The sequence below is a fragment of the Gossypium hirsutum genome, chromosome D12 (assembly GCF_007990345.1).
Source record: "Gossypium hirsutum isolate 1008001.06 chromosome D12, Gossypium_hirsutum_v2.1, whole genome shotgun sequence".
NCBI classification, from domain to species: Eukaryota; Viridiplantae; Streptophyta; class Magnoliopsida; order Malvales; family Malvaceae; genus Gossypium; species Gossypium hirsutum.
In genome coordinates, this window is record NC_053448.1 from 52,084,885 (window position 1) to 52,108,100 (window position 23,216).

Genomic DNA, 23,216 nt, shown 5'->3' on the forward strand with positions numbered 1-23,216 from the left:
GCCTCCTTAACCTAGAGAGAAAGAAATCCCAGTCATCAGACGACTCCCCCGGTGTTATTGCATATGCAATTGGAAGAATTCTCCCACCGCCGTCCTGTGCCACTGCAACCAGTAACCGATGAGTGTACCTACTGAACATGAAGGTACCGTCAATTTGTACCAACGGCTTGCAGTACGGAAATGCGTCTCGACATTGCTTAAAGGTCCAAAATAGGCGTTTGAACACTTGGCATCCACGTAGCAATCGGCCGTTGTAGTACGCATGTTCAGTTTGAAGGTCTGTGATGGCACCTGGGACGTATCTCTCTAGCACCTGACACCATTGCCATATTTCATTATAAGAGGCGTCCCACCCACTATGCATCTTCTCCAATGCCTTTTGCTTAGCTATCCAAGCCTTGCGGTAAGAGGGCGTGTACCCCATTTGGCTACGGATATTGGCAATTATCACCGGCACTGAAGTCCGAGGATCTGCTTTTATCGTGGGCAGTATCAAGCTAGCCAACATAGCTGAATCCATTTTCGGATGATCTTCTGAAACACCTGCATAGGGAGGGAGTACATTAAGTAATGCAACATTGGAAAATCCAAAAATTATTCATACACATTCAATACTGTACCTGCAGCACATGTATGTGGACCTTTGTACTTTTTGATCTCCCACAACCCTGTCCTCTTCCTTAACGAGGTGACGATTTTCCATGAACATGTGCCGTCTTGCACCGCACACTTCGCCTCAAACTTATCAGATTTTGATTTAACGACGTGGTAATTAACGCTGTTTTTGATGCTATGCTGTTTCGAAGCACCAATAAAACTATCCTTATTGGTAAACTGATTACCAACTTCAAGTTCACCAACATCTACTCCCGAACTTGTACGATCGCGCACCCGGTGTGGTAGATCTGGAAACTCTAACGCATCATCTGCTGATAGATCGACATTATGCATGTGGGCTGGAGGTGAATATGCTCTAAATCGTGGATTTTCTTCATCATCTGCACTCATATCACCATATTCACCTTCTATTGGAATAGGCTCCGGTTCAGAAAATAATCCCACCTCTGCACCATCCGGCCCGGGCTCTCGAGGTGGATCCACATCGGACTCACCTTCTAACCCACAATCATCTGCAGCGTACGACGTCCCCTCACCGGTTGATGTCGTAGGTAGTACGTCATCCCTTCTTCTGGGCATTTGATAACGCCCCCAATTGGATGTAGATTGCCATCCAGTAGAACTTGATGCGGTTCTCCAGCTCGTATTTCCAGCGTCAACCGTCGAGCCACCGACGTACATGTTCCATCCACCGACAGAGTGTCTTGGGGGATGTGCATTCGACACCGCTACCGAACATGGGCTGTTCCGTATTTTGTAACACGCTAACCGAGTGTCGGCCAGGGGTCGTGTATACATCTCGAACACCGGACGGAAGTACATCATTTGGTGACGTAAATTGTACATATAACTCAATATAAGTTGATCCGCTAGCAAGATGAGTCTGCACCATTGCCTCCAAGCTACGAGCACCTTTTATGTCGAACGAGTCATATGTCACCGGATCAACAGAAGAACAAAATCGATACGTCATTGACTGAACTTTCATTGGCGTGGTTCCGAAGATTTTACGCCTAATTCTTTTACGGAGTTCTGTCAAATCTATGTTTTGGCTAAATGACAGTCGCATCGTATTCTCCGACAAAAAAACAACACCATTCTCGGTGTGGCAAACCTCACCATCGTAGTAAATAACAGCACTAATACGTTCACTCATTTTAAAACTCTAAATTTCCTAACCCTAACCTAAAATGTTTCTGCTCTGAGTTATGCATTTTAAGAAAATTCACTGCCTAATTTTTAGCCTCAGCCCAAACTTGCTACTGTAGCGAAATCGCATCCACGAGGGCGCGATTTGACACTATTTGCTCAGAAACGTCAACAAAAAAAAATATTTCCTACATGACCAACTGTAGCGAAATCGCGTCCACGAGGGCGCGATTTGACACTATTTGCTCAGAAACGTCAAAAAAAAATTATTTCCTACATGACCAACTGTAGCGAAATCGCGTCCACGAGGGCGCGATTTCACAATTTCTTCTCATATAGCATCCTGGTATCAACGATTTTATACTATTTCCTCAGAAAACGTCAAAAAAAATTATTTCTCACATACCACTGTAGCGAAATCACGTCCACGAGGCCACTATTTCACAATTTCTTCTTAAATAGCATCCTAGTAGAAGCGATTTCCCACTATTTAACCAGAAACGTCAACTCGAAAAAATTTTTTCTTGGACCTCTAACTCCTAAAAAGCATGCACCCTAAACCCTAAAAGCCATAAAACCCAGGTGTAAAAATCAGGGTCAAAATCGCGTTCCCTATACTGCGTTAAGTGACAGGAGGTCGCGTCCACGTCAGCAGGTCGCGCTGACGTGGACGCGACCTTCTGCCCTGTCCCCTGACATCGCTCCGACGTGGCGCGATTTTGGGGGAAATGGCCCAGTCCGGTAAATAATTAAAAAACCGGCCTATTTCGGTAATTTTAAAAAAAATTGGGCTTTTTTTGGTAAATCCCTCCTGTATTAAATAATAATAATAATAATAATAATAATAATAATAATAATTCATTGAGGCTTTCTAGTTATGCAAATAAAGAAATTTATTAAAAAGTGTTGGACGAGAGTTTTAAACCATTATAACTCAGACACTTCACCTATTTTTAAGATCTTAACTTCTTTCTAAGTTTGTATTCAAATGTTAAAATTTTAAATGTTATAAATATAATTTTTATTTTATTATAGTAATATTCGAGATTTAGGTTCTATTTAAATTTTTAATTATAAATTATAATATATTAATAATATTAATTAGTGAAATTTAGTTGATATATTTGATAGAAATTACAAACATAATTATTTTTATTTAATAAACTATAATTGATATATTTTTATGTATCATTTAAACATTTTATTAAAATAATATTATAACAAAAATTTATGATCTTTATTTCATTTAAGAATATAATTAATTTTATTAAAATTTGAAAAAAAAGTTGTTATAGAGCAAATAGGGATTTTATAGGAAATTACCTGGGTTTTATTCGAAAAACTTGAATTTTACGAGAAAAAGCTAATTTATCCTTTTCATTTTCACTTTTTTTCTTTTTTAAAATTAAAGAGGAAAAATTCTTTGATTTTACATAAAATTACCCGAGTTTTGTAGTGAAAACTTAAATTTTTACAGGAAAATCATTTTATCTTTTTAATTTTCTTTTTTTTAGAAATAATTTTACTTTTTTTTTGTAAAGAGAAAAAAAATGAATTTTTAGATGAAATTGTGTTATAAGTAAAAAACTTACTTTTCATCTAGAATGAATAACTCAATTCCCTTAAGAAAACTCAAGTTTTTTTTAAAAAATAAAATTAATTCTAAAAAAGAAAATGTATGACCAAAATGAAAGCTTATTAAAGTTGAGTGACTAACATGATAAAAATATGTAATAACAATGCTCATATTGTAATTTTTTTTATTTTTAGTGCTCAAAATGAAAATTAATGAAAATTAGATGACTAACTGTACAATTTACCATTTTATTTTTACCTTTTAAGTTTTAACATATTAGATCTTAGCCTAAAAAGAAAGGCATAACGAATCATTTGACTCTCCAACTTTATAAAAAAGAATCATTTTAGACTTTTATTTAATTTTTCATCGTTTTTAACCCTTGAATTACATTATTTGTTAAATTACCCAAAATAGATTGAAAAGTTAACGTCTGTTAATCTTGAGGTCATGAGATCAACGTGGCAGTCCACGAGTGTGCCACATTATGAATCATTTTTATAAAAATTAAAAAATATTAAAATAATATTTTTACATTTTTAATAATTTTTAATATTTTAAAAATAGTTTTTTTTAAATTTTTTAATTTAAAAAATTTATTAATTGTTGGCATGACAACCTCGCGGATTGTCATATCAGCAAAGTTAACTTTTTCATTCATTTTGGGTGATTCAACAAATAATGAAAGTTTAGGGGCTAAAAGATACAAAAAAATTAAATAAGGGCTAAAATGTTCTTTTTGTAAAGTTGGAGGGTTAAAGGATTCATTATGCCAAAAAGGAAAGCATATTACCAGCAAACCTATGTATATAGCCATGTAAAATGCGTTAAAGTCACACTAAAGCGGCTTCGTCTGCCAGAAATCAGAACTGAAAGAACTCGATACGACTTTACAAAGATAACCAAGCAGTAAACATCGTAGAAGGGGGAGTAAGGTAAGATTTTCGTCTTATTTTTTGGTTTTCCTCCACAATGGCTTCGATGTTTGGACCTGGAAGCTCAACAGCAAACATATATGTACCAGAAGAGTGGTCGGAGGCTGCTAATTCCATAGCCTATGATTCAGTAACTTCCCCACCTCCTTTTTCTTTTATCTGCGGCGCCAAAAACTCTGGCAAAACCACTTTCTCCCGTCACCTCCTTAACATTCTTCTCCAAAGGTTAGAGTTCACACGAGGATCACTGTTTTTTCTTCTCTCTGAGTTTTCTTTTATTTGTTGTGAAATGGGTTTATGACTAAATATTTAAATACGCACTGATATTAGCTGAAATATTTCCTTTAGAGGGTATTTCAATATCCGTTTTAGTGACTTGGTGGACTTATTCAAGCTGTAATTATGGAAGGGGAAATTGTGTTTTTTTGGCTGTTTTTTGTTTGTTAATGGAAGGAAAAAAGCAGAGGTTTGGTAGCAATTATATGTGAAACACAGTAGTAGACAATAAATTGTGTTCCTTCCATGAACTTATGATAATTGATAACATAATTATGATAATCTGGTCGGTATGTTGTTAGCAGGTATGGAAAAGTAGCTTATTTGGACACAGATGTTGGGCAGCCTGAGTTCACGGTTCCAGGTTTCGTGTCCCTTACAGTTGTTGACAAAATAACCCCAGGTTTTCAGCTTTCTCAACACTTGTCTTTTCATCATACTCTCAAAAGTTCTCTGGGTTGATCAACTCGTTCTTTTGTCAACTGACCGAATGCTTTCTATAATTTTTGGCTTTCCAAATAGATTTGGCAATTCCATGCTTGAAGACACCTGAGAGGTACATTGCTTTGAATCTATTTTGTTGATTTTGATTTTTGTCGTGGACCGAGTATTTCAAGACTTGAACTTGATATCTATTTATTTTTGGTTGTAATGAGCGTTAAAACTCTTCAGTGTGACTTTCTTTAAGGTGTTTTTTCTTTGGTGACGTATCTTCAAAAAGGGATCCATCAACATACTTGAAATATATATTTACCCTATTCGATTACTATCGAGAGGAATACTGCATGTTTGACAAGAGTGAAAATGCTGGTAGGATAGAATTGCCCCTTATTGTCAATACCCCTGGCTGGGTGAAAGGTATGCTCTGATCTGCTTCCAATCGATTACTAATACCCTCATTTCTTGAAACTTATTATTTCCAGTTCATGTTCTTGTTCTTCAATGACAATTTTTGGATCTTCCTTTTCTATACAAATTAGTTGTACTTTTGCTACAACTATAAAGTTGATGTTTTTATTTTCTTGCATTTGTCAGGCATTGGTTATGAAATATTGGTGGATATGCTGAGATATATTTGTCCTACTCATGTTGTTAAGATAAACATATCTGCCGAGAGTAAGAATCTTCCAGGTGGGGCATTCTGGTTAGATGGTGATTGTGATGGGATGGTTAATATTGTAGAGATCAAATCAGCTCAGCAGGACAACTTTAATAGATCGTAAGTTTGAGGCCATCTTTAAGTTAACCTGCAACTTGTTAAATTTTGAATCTTAGCAAGTTGAATTACTTCACATGTATTTTAATGGCATTTGTTTGGCTGCTTAATATTGTTTCTCTCTTTTTCTATGTTTAGCTATTTTAATAAAATGTGCATGTTTTCTGTAAAACATCATAATTCTGGGGAGGTGTGGCTTTGCTTCCTATATCTTACCTTAATTTGTCTTTTGTAGGGTGCTAGTACAGAAGGATGCTAGCCTTCTGCGAGATTTACGGATCATGGCTTATTTCAGGCAATGCTTCCCTAGTGACAAGCCTATTACTACAATCAAAGAACTTGCACATGCACTGGCTTCTCATCCTCCTTATGAAGTTCCAATATCAATTATCAAAATTAGACATCTTCACTGCCAGGTTAGATGCCAGAAGATGAATTGCAGTTTTTTTTTTTAAATTACTTCTAGAATAAAAAAAATAAGCCTTCTCTTACTATCTGGGGCCAATTATACTGGTCATATTGTTATATGCCTGGCCCTGTTTCGCACCATATCCCGTCAATAAAGTTTTCTTTGATTTCCCTCCAAATAATGCTTTGACGCTGTTTTGGGAGCTCTGTGTATCTCTCACGTGTTTCAGTAAACGAGGCCAACCATTTCTCTGTTAATTACTTTCATTGCACAATGTTAAGAAGGAATAACTTAGTGATGATCACACAGCAGTATAAATCATTTTTAGTATGAGCACTGCTCTTACTTTTGTGATGTAAAAACTAAAAAGGTCAGTAAACTCCTTGTATAACTGTTTTTCTTTGTAATTCTAGGTCCCAAGCACTGAAACATACTACAGTTTGAATGCAACTATTGTTGGATTGGCAGTTAGTTCAGAAGAGTCTGAGGATTTGCCCTGGTGTGTTGGACTTGGTAGGTCATAGTTACACTGCCTCTGTTGATTGCTTGATCATCTTGATCGTTGTTTAATGATATTTACTTTGCATAGTTTTTCAGTCCAATTTTCCATTTATTTTATTGGAAAAAGTTGAGAAGCCTTTATAGCTATCCATGTGTGGTTAACTAATGGCATATAAGTTTAGAGTTTCATACTTTCATACCAACAAGCCAGCGACATATTCTTGGTGGTTTTGTATCACAGAAATTCAATGTAGGATAAATGTAAAATACTGATCTCATGAAAATGAAGGATGATAACAGAATCTTTAAACTTGCAAAGAGTAAAGCATTCAGCAATATATAAGCTGGATGGCCCTGTTGAACAAGCGTATAAGACCTTCTGGGGCTTAGATAGGGTGAATACTAGTGTGAACTAAGAGTTTCCCACGCCTCCATTGGAAGGACTGAAAAAGTAAAACATAGTATTGAAGTAACTTGACTTCTTTTTCATCTTACTTGATGCCTCTATGAACCAGGAATTGTGAGAGGAATTGACACATTCAAAGGTGTGCTTTATGTGATCACTCCTGTTCCACCAAGCACTCTGGAGAAGGTCAATCTTTTCCTGCAGGGCTTTATTCAGATTCCTACTTGCTTGTTGCAGGTAATTTGAGCCTAAAACTGTAAAACTTGTAAAGGTCAAACATTATTTCTTATTTCTTATCATTGCAACACCCCGATTCTCTCTTTTTCTCTGTCTATCTCTTCTCTTTTGGGGTGAATTAGCCTGATAGACAAAGATCAGAGTATATAGGATGCATTGTTCTTATAACACAAAGATTGGGAGGAATAGTGGGGAAGGGTGGGTGGGAGAGAGAGACTGCCACTTAATTAGCCATAAGAGGGAAATAAATTGTGCAAAAATTCTATGGGACTCAGTCCTGCTGAGTCGGATTGTGTCTTGCTCGTGTGCAGTCCATTTCATTGCTAATACCTCTATTCAGGCACATTGACATGTATCCGCATTCTAAGCTCAAATAAAAATCTGATATTACTAGTTTTAGATGTCTATGCAGTATGTAGCATGTACAATTTTCTTTGCACTCTATAATCTTAAAATTATACTTGGTAGTTGATGGATATTTCCATAGTTCTTTTTTTTTCCTTTTTGATAACACCTTGTATGTTTATGACTTTGGTTCTTCTCTTGACAATTGGTTACATATTTACAATTTTACAGGTTAAGGGATGCAGATCACCTTACGTAACTTCAAATGTTTTGTCGGATAGGTTTTACTAACCCAAAGAATCATTTTCATCAAAGATCTGTTATTGATGTTCCGAGTTTGCTTATATGGCTATGTTGCTATAGGCAGTTGCCAGTAGATGACGTTAGCTGGCTTCTGTAATTTTTTTTAGTAACAGGGAGCTAGCTCTCATAGTTTTTCTTAAAAGTTATGTCTATTAGTTCCACAGAGTATGATGTTCAACAACTATCTTTTACAAAAAGTAGAGTCTGCTTTATTGATGAAAAATATTAGATATGCTATAAGGATGGTTTTTTTATATAAAGGAAGGTGCATCCTAAAAAAGGGAAGGGGATGCAGATGCTGTGATTCAAATTTCAGACATGTTGATAATTATATTTAACTAATTTGGCTAAGCTTGAGTTTTGATTATGAGTTTTGCTTTGCATCCTTTTTGTACAGTTACAATAGTTGGTTTAATGCAGTGTTTTAATAGTCAGTGTTATTGGCTTAATGTTTCAGTTTAATTATTGAAACATGTCTACTGGTGATGCGAGCAATTTAAACTTTGAAAAGTGGCTGAAATACTAGACCCTCAATTTTTAGTGAACCCAAAGAAAATTATGAAAATTTTCATTAGGATTGTACACTGTTGGTGGATCCACTCTATTTCTTATTCATCATGATTATGGTTTGGGTGTGTAGCTTTTTAAATTTTATATTAAAATATAAAAATAAAAATACCTTGAAAATAATAGAAAAATATTTTTAAAATAATATTTGTTACATTATAAAAAATATATATATTTTTTTATAATTTTACAATTGAGTTGGGATTTGATACTAAATAAGACATAGTTTAGGTATTGTATAAATTCTTTTTTCAATTATTAGGTTTTGTCAAAGACATGAACATTAAAGTGGGTTACACACTTCAAAAATATTAGAGGGATTATGAATAGTGTATAAAAGTAACTCTCAAACACTCAAATTTACCTATTTAAAGACCAACCCTTCATTAAACTGAAATAATAATTTGTTAAATATGGAAAGAAAAAAAAGAGGATGGGCAAGGCAGCAAGGGTAAAGCAATGTGGGTTAGCATCACTAGATATACAATGGCTGAGAAATGTTTGATAAACCGTTTTTAAAGGCCAATGTTGTCTAAGAACCTCAAATTTTGTGAGTAAATAGCCAAAGGAAAATTCACCACCAAAATTTGAATACTTAAACTAACCATTTCCCTCATTGGCTTTCTCCTCGACATACAAAGTGGATAAACCTTGATCGTGGTCGGCTAAATGCCAACGGATAATGATTACCCTTTCTCTATAATCCTTAATAATCCCGAAGATTGTTTCTTTGTAACACGTCAAGAAATGGAAAAACCAAAACGATCGTTTATACAGTTTGCAGAACAAAAGCTTGGAAGAGTACCCAAGTTTTTCATTTATGCAGTGCTTGAATGGATGATCATCTTAATTCTGTTCATCGACGGCTTTCTTGCATTTCTAGCCAATGAATTAGCCAAGTGGTTTGGCTTGCCTATTCCTTGCTTGCTTTGCACCAGAATTGATCATGCTCTCGTCGGGAGAAATGAACAGTTCTATTACAATGATTCCATATGTAACAGCCATAAGAAGAACGTTTCATGTCTTGCATTCTGTCATGCTCACAAGAAGCTTTCTGACATTAGAAACTTGTGCGAAAACTGTCTTCTGTCTTTTGCAACTGAGAAAGAATCTGATGGCCATACTTACAAGTCCCTTCTGGGGATCTTACACAAGGATATTGAACTGTTTCTTGACGAAGAGCAGCAAGTTCATCTGTCATTGCCTACTGGAACAAAAGATGAAGTGGTTCAGAAGAGCAAAGATCATCGTTGTGCATGTTGTGGGGAGCCTTTGAAGCTCAATTCCTCCGATTCTAAATGGAAGGCTTCTTCCCTTGCTCCTGCCCACAATTCCGATTTGTCACACATAAAATGCTCTCCTGATCTCAACCTTACATCCAATTCCAATGAGTCAGATGTCAAAGAAACAACCAATGAAAAGCCATGTGAGTTTAAAGCTTATACTAGTGGCAATTCTAGTTGTGAAATTTTCACTATGAATGCAACATTTTCTTTAGAATGGTACCATGATATGTTGGATTTTACTGATTTTGGTCATGGATGTTTCAAACAGTAGAGGACCATGCCAAGGTCAGTACCATACCATCGCTGATGGATGCTGAGGAAGATAAGACCACTAACTTCATATGGGGAAACAAATTTTTCGGAATCTCATTATCGGATTCGGCAGCAAACAGTCCGAAGTGGACAAAAATTCCAAGGAAATCAATGCTTGAGAGGATGGAGTTGGCTTCGGAAACTGCAGAGGGACAAGTACCAAATCAGGAAGCCAAAGATGATATCTTGCAGCATCTGAAGGGACAAGTTCGTATGGATCGCAGGTCGTTGATGTCATTGTACATGGAACTGGATGAAGAAAGAAGCGCATCAGCCGAAGCAGCTAATAATGCAATGGCCATGATCACTAGGTTGCAAGCTGAGAAGGCAGCCGTTCAGATGGAGGCTTTACAATACCAAAGGATGATGGACGAACAGGCAGAATATGACCAAGAAGCCTTACAAGAGATCTACAACTTGCTGGTCAAAAGAGAAGAAGAAGTTCAAGATTTACAGGCTGAACTTGACGCTTATAGACAAAAGTATGGATTCTTAAAGGATTTCGACTTTCCAAGACAAAAAGGCAAGACTGATGTAGGCAGTCATGTGTTGAAACTACTATCTTACTCTTTCAATGGAAGAATTGAATGTGGCGGCCCTACTAGGAGACTTCATCAAGGTCCCAACACTGGAGGGAAAACACATAACCTTGACCACTCTGATTCGATGCAAGGTATGAATATGATGGGAGGCGAAGAATCGAAGAAAGTCGTTCGAGGTGTTCGCCCATTGGGACGGTTAAAAAATGTTAACAAGAGTGGCCATATTTCCAAACTCAGTGAGGGCGTTTCCTCAAAGTCTAGTAGTGAAGATGAATTTGACATGGAAGATGAAACAGGTAACATGCCTACTCTATGAATGATGAAGCTTTAGGATTTTCAAAACCATTCAACAACTGACTCTGCATCTTACAGATGAAGCAGGCAGCAACTGCAAAATTACTGATACAGATTTCTAGAACCCACAAAAGCTCCAATGACAATGCCTCATATTGAAGGCTGAGATACATGATTATCTTCACTCCCATTTCTGGTAACGTTTCAGGACCATTTATGCATTTACATTTGCCACTTTCAGCCTTTGCATATACTACTTTTTTTTAGGTTTTTTTTGGGGGTTATGTGCTTACTTAGAAACCTCTGTAGACGTTGTTTGAATTCCTTTAATTGGTAACGCATTTTGTTTTTGTTCTTGTTAGGATGTATATAAGATTCTTAATTTGATCGTTTTGGGGGTTTTCTAGCCTTCCACTTTTGGTCCCTTCTACTTAGGTAAGAAGTTTACTAAGACTTGTTACATGGAGACATTTTGCAGGAGTAGAGCAAATTGAACTCTGCAACGACTTGGCAGGCAAGCTTTTGAGCTGATGGAATCAAATAAATCTGAGATTCTGGTTTAAACTTGGTAGGCATATATGTTAGGGAGAAAGAGTATCTGTATAGACACATACACGCATATATGTTGTTCTGAATATATCAACTAACTTTGAATACTTGTTGGCGATGAGTCTTCCCACAATTTCAAAGTACCGGGTAATTGAAATGTTAATGGTTTCTTTCCATTTTGCTTTTTAGTTTTCATTTGATGATTTTTATACGAGAATAGAGATAGATTATTTTTCAAGGGTAAGGACTGTTTTCCAAGAAACAAATAATCGGAAACCTAACCAACGTAAAAAGAGGTTCTTGAGAATTTTCTAGACAAAAGGGGATTTTCCTGGGTAAGATGACATCTCCAACCATTTTTTTTTTGTCTGTACATAGTGTTCTCTCCCACTGATCTATTCCAATTGAAGACGCTAGCTTTCACAAAAAGAGGAAGATGTCATCCCCAAAAGAGGACTGCAATTTTTTATTATTTATTTTACGCTATCCTAAAACTGCTGCACCTTTCATATCAATCTGTTGTATTCAAAATTTCTCCTGATTGTTCCTTCTTTTAAACAAGGTTTACGAGTAATTCACCTTCCAAGGGAAAGTCAAAGAACAACAAGAAACAACTCACCTATATTCAACATTTACAATAAAAAAGAAAAAAAAATGGAACACGCAATTTCATAGTAAAGAATCCCTCGTTATTCTACTTCTTTCACCTTTCAGAATACAAAACCAAAAAAAAAAAACCTTCTACCAATTAACCCTATAGACTAGTATGAATGTGCACTCCAACAACCAAAAAGAATGACAAAAACAATGGTTTCTTTGTCCCTCCTTACAAACTAAAAACGACAACTCCCCAACTTCGTAAGACACATCTACAAAAACACAACAGTAAATATGAACATTTTCAGGTAGGAGGTAAGTCAAGGGGATTACAAAAAATAGTCGGGGGTTCTGCGAGTGGTCTCAGGCTCAATCTGACGTGGAGCTGGGTCAAACTGAAGAAAACTTTGCTCCATATTCTCTCCAATCTCAAGTATTGCAGCCATATTTCCACAGCGATAGCAGTAGTTTGGGGCACTGAACACTGTTACCACATTCTTTTCCTACAATAATACAGATATTGATATAAATAGCAATCAGTGAGAATAGATTATACAACATTGTTTTTATTTTGATTAGGATACCACAAACCTGGGACCAATTATATCCTTCCATAATAAGCTGGTGAGCTCTAGAAATCAGGGTCAGCCCATTTGTGTGGTTGAACTGCCCAGAAATATCCTGCCCAAAGGTATACCCAGCTCCTCGAGGAGATATTCCCCATCCACATCGATCATCAGGATCAGACCATAAGAGATCACACATTGGACCCTCATGAGGAACCTACACAGCCAACAGATACAAAGATGCTAGTAAAATTCAAAATGTAGCAACATTGGAAAAGGCATATTTGATGTGATGACGCCTGTTAGGCTACTACAAGAACAGTGAAACTACAATGATAATTGATAGATGTTCTCATTATTACACCAGATAAAACGGGTACCATTACTAGTGCCTACAATCATAAAAATAAAAAAGACACAGCATCCCTAGGGCATGAGTCATGGTATCCATTATGAACTCCACAAGTGTTGATACTTAATAATGCACTTTATATGCACACTATGTTTTGAAAAGCTTTTTTACTTAGCAAATACTATTATTTGTAACAAGGTAGACAATCTACTCTAAGACTATTAACTTTTAAGTGCAAAGCATAATTGGACTACACTGTTACCTCTTGAATACGGTCAAGAGAACGGATGTTATCTAATGTATCCAAAGATGGGGAGAGTCCACCATGCAAGCAGAAAATCTGCAAGGAACATGAATAGTTGTTAGCTGAGATCTTGGAAATACTAGAGATAAGACCGTGTCTGAGAATTCAAACCTGACTTTCAATCAAGGCAGTCAGAGGTAAATAGTCAAAGAGGTCAGTGAAATACTTCCACACATTAGCATTTCCATATTTTCTCAAGCATTCATCATAAAAGCCATATCTGAAAAGAATGGCAGTTGGTTACAAACTGATCCAGCATAATCACTAAATAATTTCCACTCCTTAATACTTGGATATCATAATCCAGATATATATTACTGGTTTAATGAGTATCCATACTCCATTTTTCCAATTTTCTAACGAGAAGCATTGGTTTGCCATAACAACATAAAAGAACAAAACATTTTGGTGAACTAATCAAATAAACTTCTTGCGTAAGAAAACTTACCATTACATTTTAGATTTATTTACATTAACATTTGACATATCAAGAGTACGTTATCGCTCCAGGATGATGAATTTATTTAGTGAATGAAAAAAGGACTGCTAATGCATTTACAGAATGAAAAGAAGAAAAAACACTAAATATGTATATCTCACACTTGAGTTATCTGGCGGCTCTCATGGTTTCCCCTCAAAATAGTTATTCTATCCCTATAACGAACTTTCAGAGCAACTAAAAGTGTGACAGTCTCAACAGAGTAGTATCCTCGATCTGCATACAAGGACGCAAAAAAAATCAGCTGTACACAGAGCCCCTACAAAAGATGCATCGATATGTATGATTTATTGCAATCTTGGACCAAAAAAAGCCAGCATAAACAATACCAAAGAAAAACAAACAGTGAAGAAAATGATATACCCTACATTGCAGATAACACTCAATCTCAGGTTAACCTTCCACAAGCACCTGTCCTAAAGGTAACAGTGCCATCATCTGGTAGTTGCGGCCAAGTGCCTAAAATCTTGATTTTGTAAAGCATTAAGCATGGACATTATATAAGAGTTTTTCTTTTGGGTAGTTGTGGCTCACATTACTAAATTGGGCAGATTAAACGATGAAACAAACAGCACTATAATCAACCAGATTCCTTGAACTCTCAGAGAAGGGCTTGGAATTAGCTGAAACTTAATAAATAGAAAATGTCGAGGTTCAATTCAATAAGTAAATGCTCTTAAAATAAACCTATACTCTAACAGCTCTATCTTAATATTGTCAACAGTTCTATTTCAACTAGTTAGATTACGAATACATGTTTATTCACCAAAGCTCTCACATTAAATATTTTAACTTCGCTTTGTACAGATAAGCTAATCAATGTCAAACTACCAAGAAATTGAAATTTTACGCGCGTATAATTTCCTTTCTTAAATATTCTTTTTTGACTTTTCTCTTTTCAATCAATAATAATTAAGATCTGTAAACCTAGAAATTACCATACTAACAATTTAATTCAAACGAAAAGTAAGCAATGGCAATTAAATGCAATGAAAAGTGGACCTACCCACGTAATCGCCCATAAAGAGATAATTAGTATCGGGAGCGTTGCCGCCGATGCGAAACAACTCGATGAGATCGTGGAATTGGCCATGGATATCGCCGCAGACGGTGACGGGGCACTTCACCGGCTGAACATTCCACTCCTCCACCAGGATCGCACGTGCCTGCTCGCACAGAGTCTTCACCTCCACCTCCGGAAGCGGCTTGCACTGCATTAAGTGTTCGATCTGACGGTCTAGATCGCCGTGGGACGGCATCGCTAAGCTTTTCGATGATATCTTTCGTAACTATTTTGTTTTATAAAGGAGTTTTGATCGAACGGCAGAGGACGAAGCTGTAGGTTTGAGGATTTTGGCGATCAAGTCATACTTAGGGTTTGGGGAGATTGGATTTGGTCCTCAAATCTCAGTTTTTTCCTTGCAGCTAAGCAAGCATTATTTTTGTTAACAAATTAACTATTGGAATTTGCTCTATCAGTCCCTCATTTTCACTCTATTTGTGTATTGCGTCCCTTTCTTTGAATAGTTATAATTGAGATAAGTCACTTTTTAGCCTTAAACTTGTCAGCTTTTTCTAAATTGATACCTAAACTCTTTTTCGTTAATACCTGAACTTGTATTCTTTTTACACAAATAAGTCCAAAATATTAATGCCGTTTACATTTTAATAAGGTGGCGCTGCCAACTTGTTTTAATAATTAATATGACAAGTGCTTTATTTATTATAAATTTATATTTTTAAGGGTAAACTACACCCATGGTCACTTTTGTTTACCTTAGGTTACGTTTTAGTCACTTATGTTTGAAATGTTACGTTTTAGTCATTTACGTTATCATGTTGTAACATTTTAGTCACTGAGCCATTAATCATCGTTAATGGTGTAACGGTGACGTGGCACGTTAAATCATCATTTCAAACAAAATTTTAGGTTAAATTATACAATTGATCCCCATATTTTTTTCATTTTAAGGAATTTATTTTTTTTATTTTATGTTCTTTAAACTTTCCTCTTTTTTTCCGTTCTCTTTTGTTTCTCCCTCTGTTTTCATATCTTTCCTATTTCTTTTAACATATTAGGAAGTCGAATTGACAATGAAAAAAGTAGGAAATCGACTATCATCATTTGCCTATAACCAAAACCCTATAACCAAAACCCATAAACCCATACCATGCTTCTTTCTTCACTATCAATTCGACTTCCTGGTATGTTAAAATAAATAAAGAAGGTAGGGAAACAGAGGGAGAAGCAGAAGAGAATGGAAAATAAAGAAAATAAATAACGAAAGTTAAAAGAACATAAAAGAATTAAATTGCTCAAAACGAAAATTTATGGGGACCAATTGTATAATTTAACCTAAAATTTTTGTTTGAAATGATAATTTAACGTGCCATGTCAGCTTACCATTACACCATTAACGACAATTAACGGCTCAGTGACTAAAATGTTACAACACAATAACGTAAGTGACTAAAACGTAACATTTCAAACATAAGTTACTGAAATGTAACCTAAGGTAAACAAAAGTGACCATGGGTGTAGTTTACCCTATTTTTAATACTTTAAGAATGAAATATTAAAAAGTATAATATTTTGTAATTTTTAAGGTGCGTTTGAATGTGGGACTTAAAAAAGAATTTTATTTTTATCGAAATTTTTAATATTTTAAAAATAAATTTGCTTGTTTGGGAAAAAATAATAAAGAATTTCAAAAAGATTTGTGAAGAATTTTAAGAGAGGATTTGAGTAGTTCAAAATTCTTTTTAAAAATTTAATTTCTAGATAACTTATCTCCCCAATTAGATTTAGAGACGACATAATAATCCTTTATTATTTGAATCATTTCTTCAATTTGATTCTGTGGACTATGGATAATTAAGATTAATTACTAATATAGATTATCTTCTCGCATTATAATCTATCCATATAATGCAACTTAATATTAGTTAAACTTAAAGTGATTAATGAGTCAATATTTACTTATTTATTTTGCTTTACTTGTAAAAACTATTGAAGAGAATACTGTTTAATTCTATGAATAAATAGTTTGGTCGGACACCTATTTTGTTTGGGCTTACGATTGTGAATTACTTAAACTTTAGGGTCGTTGGACGAGAGATAAAATTGAATTTATTTGAAGGTTTAGTAAAATTAGCTTTAAAATTAAAATCAAACTTGGATTTTGAGACAGAGACAGAATCAAACTGATTTTTACAAATTTTAGGTTTGAATTGAATTTCATAATTAAATTGCCATTGGATTTAAATTAACTTTTAAATATATTTTGAGGTTATCTTTTAATTTCAATTTCAATTAAATTAAATTTTAGAAAATCCGGCATGATGGGATGGATATTAGGATGTCCATATATGGTTTTTGAAGAAAAAATGTTTTTAAATAAAATCATTTTTATTTTGTAAATAATACTTTTTTTAATGATTTTGAGAAATAAAAAGTATGTTGGTTTGGTTTTAAATAAATACGTTGTTTAAACCTATTTTCTTTATATGGGTCCAATTTGAGTCAATCCCAAGCTTGTTTGTTTAATGTTTAAATTGGGTCGAAGTCCAAGTCTATATTCGATTCAAATTGAGTCAAGTTTGGATCCCTTTGTTTACTTCTATTTTCTTAATTTTGATTATTGGTTTCTTTCCGCAAGCCTTAGTTGAAGGAACTTACGACGAGTTTGATTTACTGGAATAGAATAAAGTTATAATGAAATGCTATACTGTGAAAATGAAATAGAGATGTAGTAGTATTACATTGTTTGGTTAGTAAAATAATATTACTGAATAGGAATGGAATAGATTGAAAATGATAATTTTACCCTTGTATTAAACCCAAGATCCTAAATCCATGAGTTATTAAGATTTATTCATAATTAATTATTATTTAATTATCTTTAAATAAAATTATTAGTATTTATTTCTAAGTCCTCCACTATTTTTTATTTTATTTAATGATGTGTCATGTTATTATTCAACGATGGTGCATGAGATTTATGCACTGACGGTGCATCAAATATTATTCTTTTTTTATATTATTAACAATATTTCAATAAACTTTTAAATACATTATATTTATTAATAAAATAAAAAAATTATTACGATAAAATATTTGTAAATTATTCAATATAATTTATTAAATATTTTTTATAAGTATAATATAAAATATAATAGTTTTTAATATGAGATTTCTTTATTTAATAATTCTAAAATATTATTAAATATATTTTTTAAAAATAATATATTAAACTATATAATTATTTCACAATAAAACTATATAATATTAGAAAGTATTTCAAACTCAATATTTAAAAATAAAAAAATTCAACATATAACATATATAAAAAAATTATTATTTTATAATATTTTAATGCATACTATCTATTATTTAATATATAATAAAACCTTCTAAAGAGTATGTTGGTAAGAAAAATAATTTATCTATTATTTAATATATAATAAAACCTTCTAAAGAGTATGTTGGTAAGAAAAATAATTTTGAGCTATTCTTTGTCTCCAACGAATACATGGGTGAGGCGCTGAATTCCAATTCAGTGTTTTTGACGAATAGGACGGAAATAAAGATTAACTATTTATAAACTAAAATTAAACCAAACAACATAATGAGTGTCCTTCTCGGAATTGATCCGGAACCGCATTCTAATTCCATCGAAGCAAACATGGCATTAGTTCTTTCGTCTTTGCATAGCTATGTGCCTTTTCATATTGGGCCTGACTGGTGCTCTACTAATATAGTTCATATGTTCATAGGTTACCTCAGCTATGAAGGCCAGAATTGCCCAATATCTATTAGGCCTTTGATTGCCTTTGAGGTGATGTTAAACTGTAAAATATATTCCTGCAAACTTTCTCATTCTTCTTATCTCGTGCTGAACGAGGAGGTGGGGTTTTTCGATATAATGATGTTAGTTGGGTGCTAGCCTTCAAACTGGCGAGCCAATTCATTGAAGTTACCTATAGACCTTGTAGGGAGTTTTAGATACCAACTTTTAACGTGCTCACATAGCGTAAAAGAAAACAACTTACACTTGAAGGCGTTTGAGGCTCACCTTATCCTCATGTAACTGTTGTATTGTAGGGTCTTGAACCCCATGGTGTCGCAGTTGATGATTGCCTCCAGCATGATTTGGTTGATTAGGGTAATTTTGATGGTACCTAAGTTGTCGCTCTTGTTGAGGTTGCTGGTATTGATCTTCTTGGCCACCTAATAGGCCATATTAGTTGTAACTAGCATAATCTTGATATTCTGCTCCTGGTTGTTGCTGATAATATTCCTTTTGGTTGTAACCTTACTGGTAGTGGTCTCCTTGACCATGTTGATTATCTCCATACTCATATTGGTTGTAGTACTGGTCACCTTACTCGTAACTGACCTTGTTAAACTGTACTTCTAGGACATTCTGAGCCAGTTAACAATAGTTTCTCATTCAGTTCCCATAGACAACACCTATTATTATAACAATTAAGTTACACCTATTATTATAACAATTAAGTTATACAAAGTGTCGAGGGAGACAAAGAAAGTGGTTTACACCATAGGTAATGCAGAGAGCCACTAAAGATTATAGTTTTTCTTAGTTGAGTTGAGATGGTGTGTGAGCATCGTGCAGGCTATGGCGTTGATCTTCTCTTTCTTGATCTTGAAAAAGGGGTACTTTGTATACATTGATGAATGAAGGCCTAGAGTTGGTCTCTTATTGCATGATTGCTTCCTTGGTAAAATCCAATTTAAACCTAGGGTATGGTTTATATGTGTCTCAACATGACCTTCTTTGGGGTCGGTGAGCTTGGAAAGTAGAAAATATTAATGAGATTGGGTCTAATGAGACAGACTATTTTTGGTGGTGTCACAACAATACTCTCTTCATAGGGGCATGAGGTTTCATGTATGAGAGGCATAAGAGATGCCCAGGCAAGAGGGTAAAACAATAGTCAAGAAAAGTTAGGGGGATTTTGGTTTAAATCATCTTATATTCTTTAGGTAATTTATATTCCGGCATAACATTTTCACATTTGGTTTACAAATGTTACCTTAAGTCAATAATTTTAAATTCTCAATAATACCAATATTTTAGAATGTAGGAGATCAATACTAGCTTTTTCTTAAATAATAGAAGACTCCGAGAGCAATCTTCATTAGATAACATTTTTACCCCTAGTCAAACTAATTGAAAAAGATTGTACAACAAAGATAATTTAATAAAATATAATTTTAAATAATCTTATATTTCGTCAATTAAAGTAAAATAATATATCTGATAATGTGCTAAATAATTATAGATTTCAATAATTGGAAACATAAATCTTCCATAATGTTTAATATGTCTAATATGATTTACACGGATTAATTTCCTTAAAAAATAAAAAAAGTCCATTGTATAAACGCCCTGCAAAGCTTTGGGAAGTTTCTGGACTATCTCAAGTGGCTGAGAGCCCCGACACCATTAGCCGAATCCCTTTATTTCCCAATTGAAATGAGCAGAGCACTAGGCCCCATTCCTCCAACCTGACTAAATTATTTGAGAGAAACAAACCTGTCAAAAGCGCTTCATTACCGGTCCTTTCAACACTCTTTTTAAGTAATGGTTCATCCGCTACACGGTTTAACTCGATCGGACAATGTTTTTATCCGTCGTGTTATTTAAATATTTGGTCGTATGAGCTTGACCAGGCGGCATGCAAGAGCATTTTCTAGAGGGTTCGGTTGCCATTTATAGCCATGTTCGGAAGACCAATGCTTTGCATCAAAACTAAAGTGGAAGTGACACCGACCTTTTGCGAGTTTAATAAGCACACGCATAGGGCTCCATTGCTTATGGACCCTATACTGCGACAACCATTGTCAAAAAATTAAATGCTGAATTACAGGAAATGACCGTATGCTCAGAATCAGAGGTAAAAATGTGAAATGATGAACTTGATAGCTTTGCAGGGAGGAACATGGGGGGTCCTCTGTAGTTTGAGAGACTCCTATTAGTGCGGGGACCAACCATAGCATGCCACGTTTGAACTAGTGCTAGGGTGCTGAAACCAAACCATCTTCCATTGTCTAGCAATGTAATAAATCAAGAGTTTCAAGCAATCTCAGATAAGAAACAATAAGAAATTTACAAATAGAACAAAAATTAGTGTAAGATAAGAAACAAAACGAAGACGGTACATTGGATGATTGGAATATGAGCTGCTAATGGATTCTGTATTTCTAAAACGATACATTAGAAGAAGAATGTCATACAGGCTAGACCACTTGCCAAAGACTTCAATATCCTACTCTTTTGTTCTTCTGAAAAACAATGTACAAGCTACAAATGGATAAACACTGGCTTTAAGCTTCCAAAAGTTTTGCTATACTACAAATGCCTTTTAACTTCCAAATTGTTCTATGTTTGTCACCACACTTCAATCAGCTCTTTGGACACTTGTCTTAAACAAGAGGACATATAACTTTTGATCCATTGAGAAATAGAGAAACCCACCAACTGAATGTGTTACAAAAGACCCAAAACTCGTCCCCACAATACAATGCCATGCCGGTCCATAGACACCATCAAACTCCTGCACACCCAAAAAAGTTGTTCAATTATGTCACTCATAAACTGAAATTCAAATTCCCAGATCATAGATCATAGAATCAACAAAAACGCCATAAACAAGTAGTACCAAGGGTAAATCTTTTCTATGCGAGTAATTGGATATACTAAACCACTTTTTTATATAAATTATTAACATTACCTTCTTGAGAGTGAGGGCAAGGGCTTTAGAAGTGAACTTTTCAAGGCTATCGTGAGTCTTTCTTGCACAATCAACCGCATGGATCTGCATAAACGGTGGCATATCAACTGAAACAATTTTGACACCACAATTTGCAAGAATATCACCCAACTCTACTTGTGAACCGCCTAAGGATCTCCTTCTGCCTAATGAAGCTGAAGCCTTCTTCATATCATCATTATCATGCCCTTCATCTCGTTTCTTCAACTGTTTCTCCTTCACCGTCAAAGCTAATTTCTTGCTATCAAATACTGAACTTTGGTGATGTTGTTGTTGTTGCTGTTTCTTTCTACCCAAATCCTTTGACGCTTTCCTGACCGATTCTTTTAATGACTCTTTAGCCTTTTCATGGGCCAGCAGATGGTTTGCTTTGATAAGTGAAAACATGGAGGAATCAGCATCAGCTGAAACTGTCAAAGCTTTGGCTTGTAAATGGATGTCTCTACTGTGTTGGGTGTTGGTAGGTTTTTGGGTTTTGTGATTGAGGTTCAATCTGGAGAAGCGATTGGTGATGAAAAAGGGCTTCTTGGAAGCCATTAACGGATCTGAGCTTCGGGTTGTTGGATGAGTGGTTATGGTAGGTTTGGGCGACTTTTTTAGGGTGGGATCAAAGGGATGGGAAGATGGGTTGGGTTCCGGTACCGGTAAGCTGCGGCGGTGAGTGAGGCGGTGAGCCATGTTATCTAATTGCCGGTGTGGTTGGAATTGGAGAGAAGGGAGGAGAGAAGGGAAGGGGCGGGGGGGGGGTGGGGGCTGTTGCGTGGTTTTTTTTTAAGGGACCGGTTGGGGATTGTGCATTGCTGTGGGTACTGTTGTAAAAACTTTGATTGATTGATAATTTTTGGATAAATTCGTCAGCTAGTCACTCAAATTTGAGTGGACTTCATTAGTCATTAAGAAATGGTAAATTACGTTATCTTGTCAGGGTAATTTCAAATTTTATTCATTCAACCGTTTAAAATATATTTATTCACACAATAAAATTTTGATTGGTATAATAATAAATTCAACCATTAATATTTTATATATTTTATTAGTTTGATTCTAATTTTAAACTTAACAAATTTAACTTACACCATTCGAACATTCTATCAAATAATCTTAATTTTAAAAACTTTAAATTTATAAAATATTAAAAATTTAAAAATACATTAAAAAATTTAAAAAATATAAAGAAAAACCAATTAAATTTGAGGGGTGGAACCGAAACATTTAAGAAAAGAAAATTTAGTTCATATTTTCGCCTAAAATATAAAATATTAAAAATATAAAAATCCATCGCTATGGATTCGTTAGTTTTTCATTTTCGCCTTTATCTTCACATTACGTATTTTTAAAATAACATATTGACTTTTAACGGCTCTTAAGTACTTTTTTAACTGTTTGAATATTTTTACAATATTTTTATAAATTTTAATAACTTTTTATTTTTATATATTTTAAAATTGTTAAGAATTTAATTTTTTTTGAATTTTTCATTTATATTTTTTTGAATATTTAGAATCAGAACCAAATTTATATAATCTATCAACTTAAAGGATTGAATTTGTTAAAATTTTTACAATCAAAACTAAATTAAT

General features: G+C 34.5%; 4 protein-coding genes across 4 annotated transcripts; 2 read left to right on the top strand and 2 right to left on the bottom strand.

Moving 5' to 3' along the window:
* The first annotated feature begins 4,177 nt into the window (after positions 1-4,177).
* On the top strand, positions 4,178-8,322 carry LOC107946484 (polynucleotide 5'-hydroxyl-kinase NOL9). Its single transcript, XM_016880830.2, has 9 exons — positions 4,178-4,503; positions 4,860-4,957; positions 5,077-5,110; positions 5,243-5,412; positions 5,590-5,773; positions 6,006-6,186; positions 6,593-6,692; positions 7,196-7,323; positions 7,900-8,322. Exons 1-9 carry the CDS (start codon positions 4,316-4,318, stop codon positions 7,957-7,959), a joined length of 1,143 nt encoding a protein of 380 aa, XP_016736319.1. The 5' UTR covers positions 4,178-4,315; the 3' UTR covers positions 7,960-8,322.
* Positions 8,323-9,207: 885 nt separating this feature from the next.
* Positions 9,208-11,759, top strand: LOC107946486 (probable myosin-binding protein 5). The gene is made up of 4 exons (XM_041108026.1): positions 9,208-9,964; positions 10,093-10,974; positions 11,051-11,168; positions 11,451-11,759. The coding sequence occupies exons 1-3, from the start codon at positions 9,208-9,210 to the stop codon at positions 11,092-11,094; spliced, it is 1,683 nt and encodes a 560-aa protein (XP_040963960.1). The 3' UTR covers positions 11,095-11,168; positions 11,451-11,759.
* A 429-nt stretch (positions 11,760-12,188) lies between these two features.
* LOC107946485 (serine/threonine-protein phosphatase PP2A catalytic subunit) lies at positions 12,189-15,261 on the bottom strand. The gene is made up of 6 exons (XM_016880831.2): positions 14,846-15,261; positions 13,941-14,055; positions 13,452-13,560; positions 13,299-13,376; positions 12,710-12,901; positions 12,189-12,621 (listed from the first exon to the last, which is right to left on the bottom strand). The coding sequence occupies exons 1-6, from the start codon at positions 15,096-15,098 to the stop codon at positions 12,448-12,450; spliced, it is 921 nt and encodes a 306-aa protein (XP_016736320.2). The 5' UTR covers positions 15,099-15,261; the 3' UTR covers positions 12,189-12,447.
* Positions 15,262-20,996: 5,735 nt separating this feature from the next.
* Positions 20,997-22,472, bottom strand: LOC107946487 (uncharacterized). Its single transcript, XM_016880833.2, has 2 exons — positions 21,598-22,472; positions 20,997-21,420 (listed from the first exon to the last, which is right to left on the bottom strand). The coding sequence occupies exons 1-2, from the start codon at positions 22,312-22,314 to the stop codon at positions 21,265-21,267; spliced, it is 873 nt and encodes a 290-aa protein (XP_016736322.1). The 5' UTR covers positions 22,315-22,472; the 3' UTR covers positions 20,997-21,264.
* Positions 22,473-23,216: the final 744 nt, after the last annotated feature.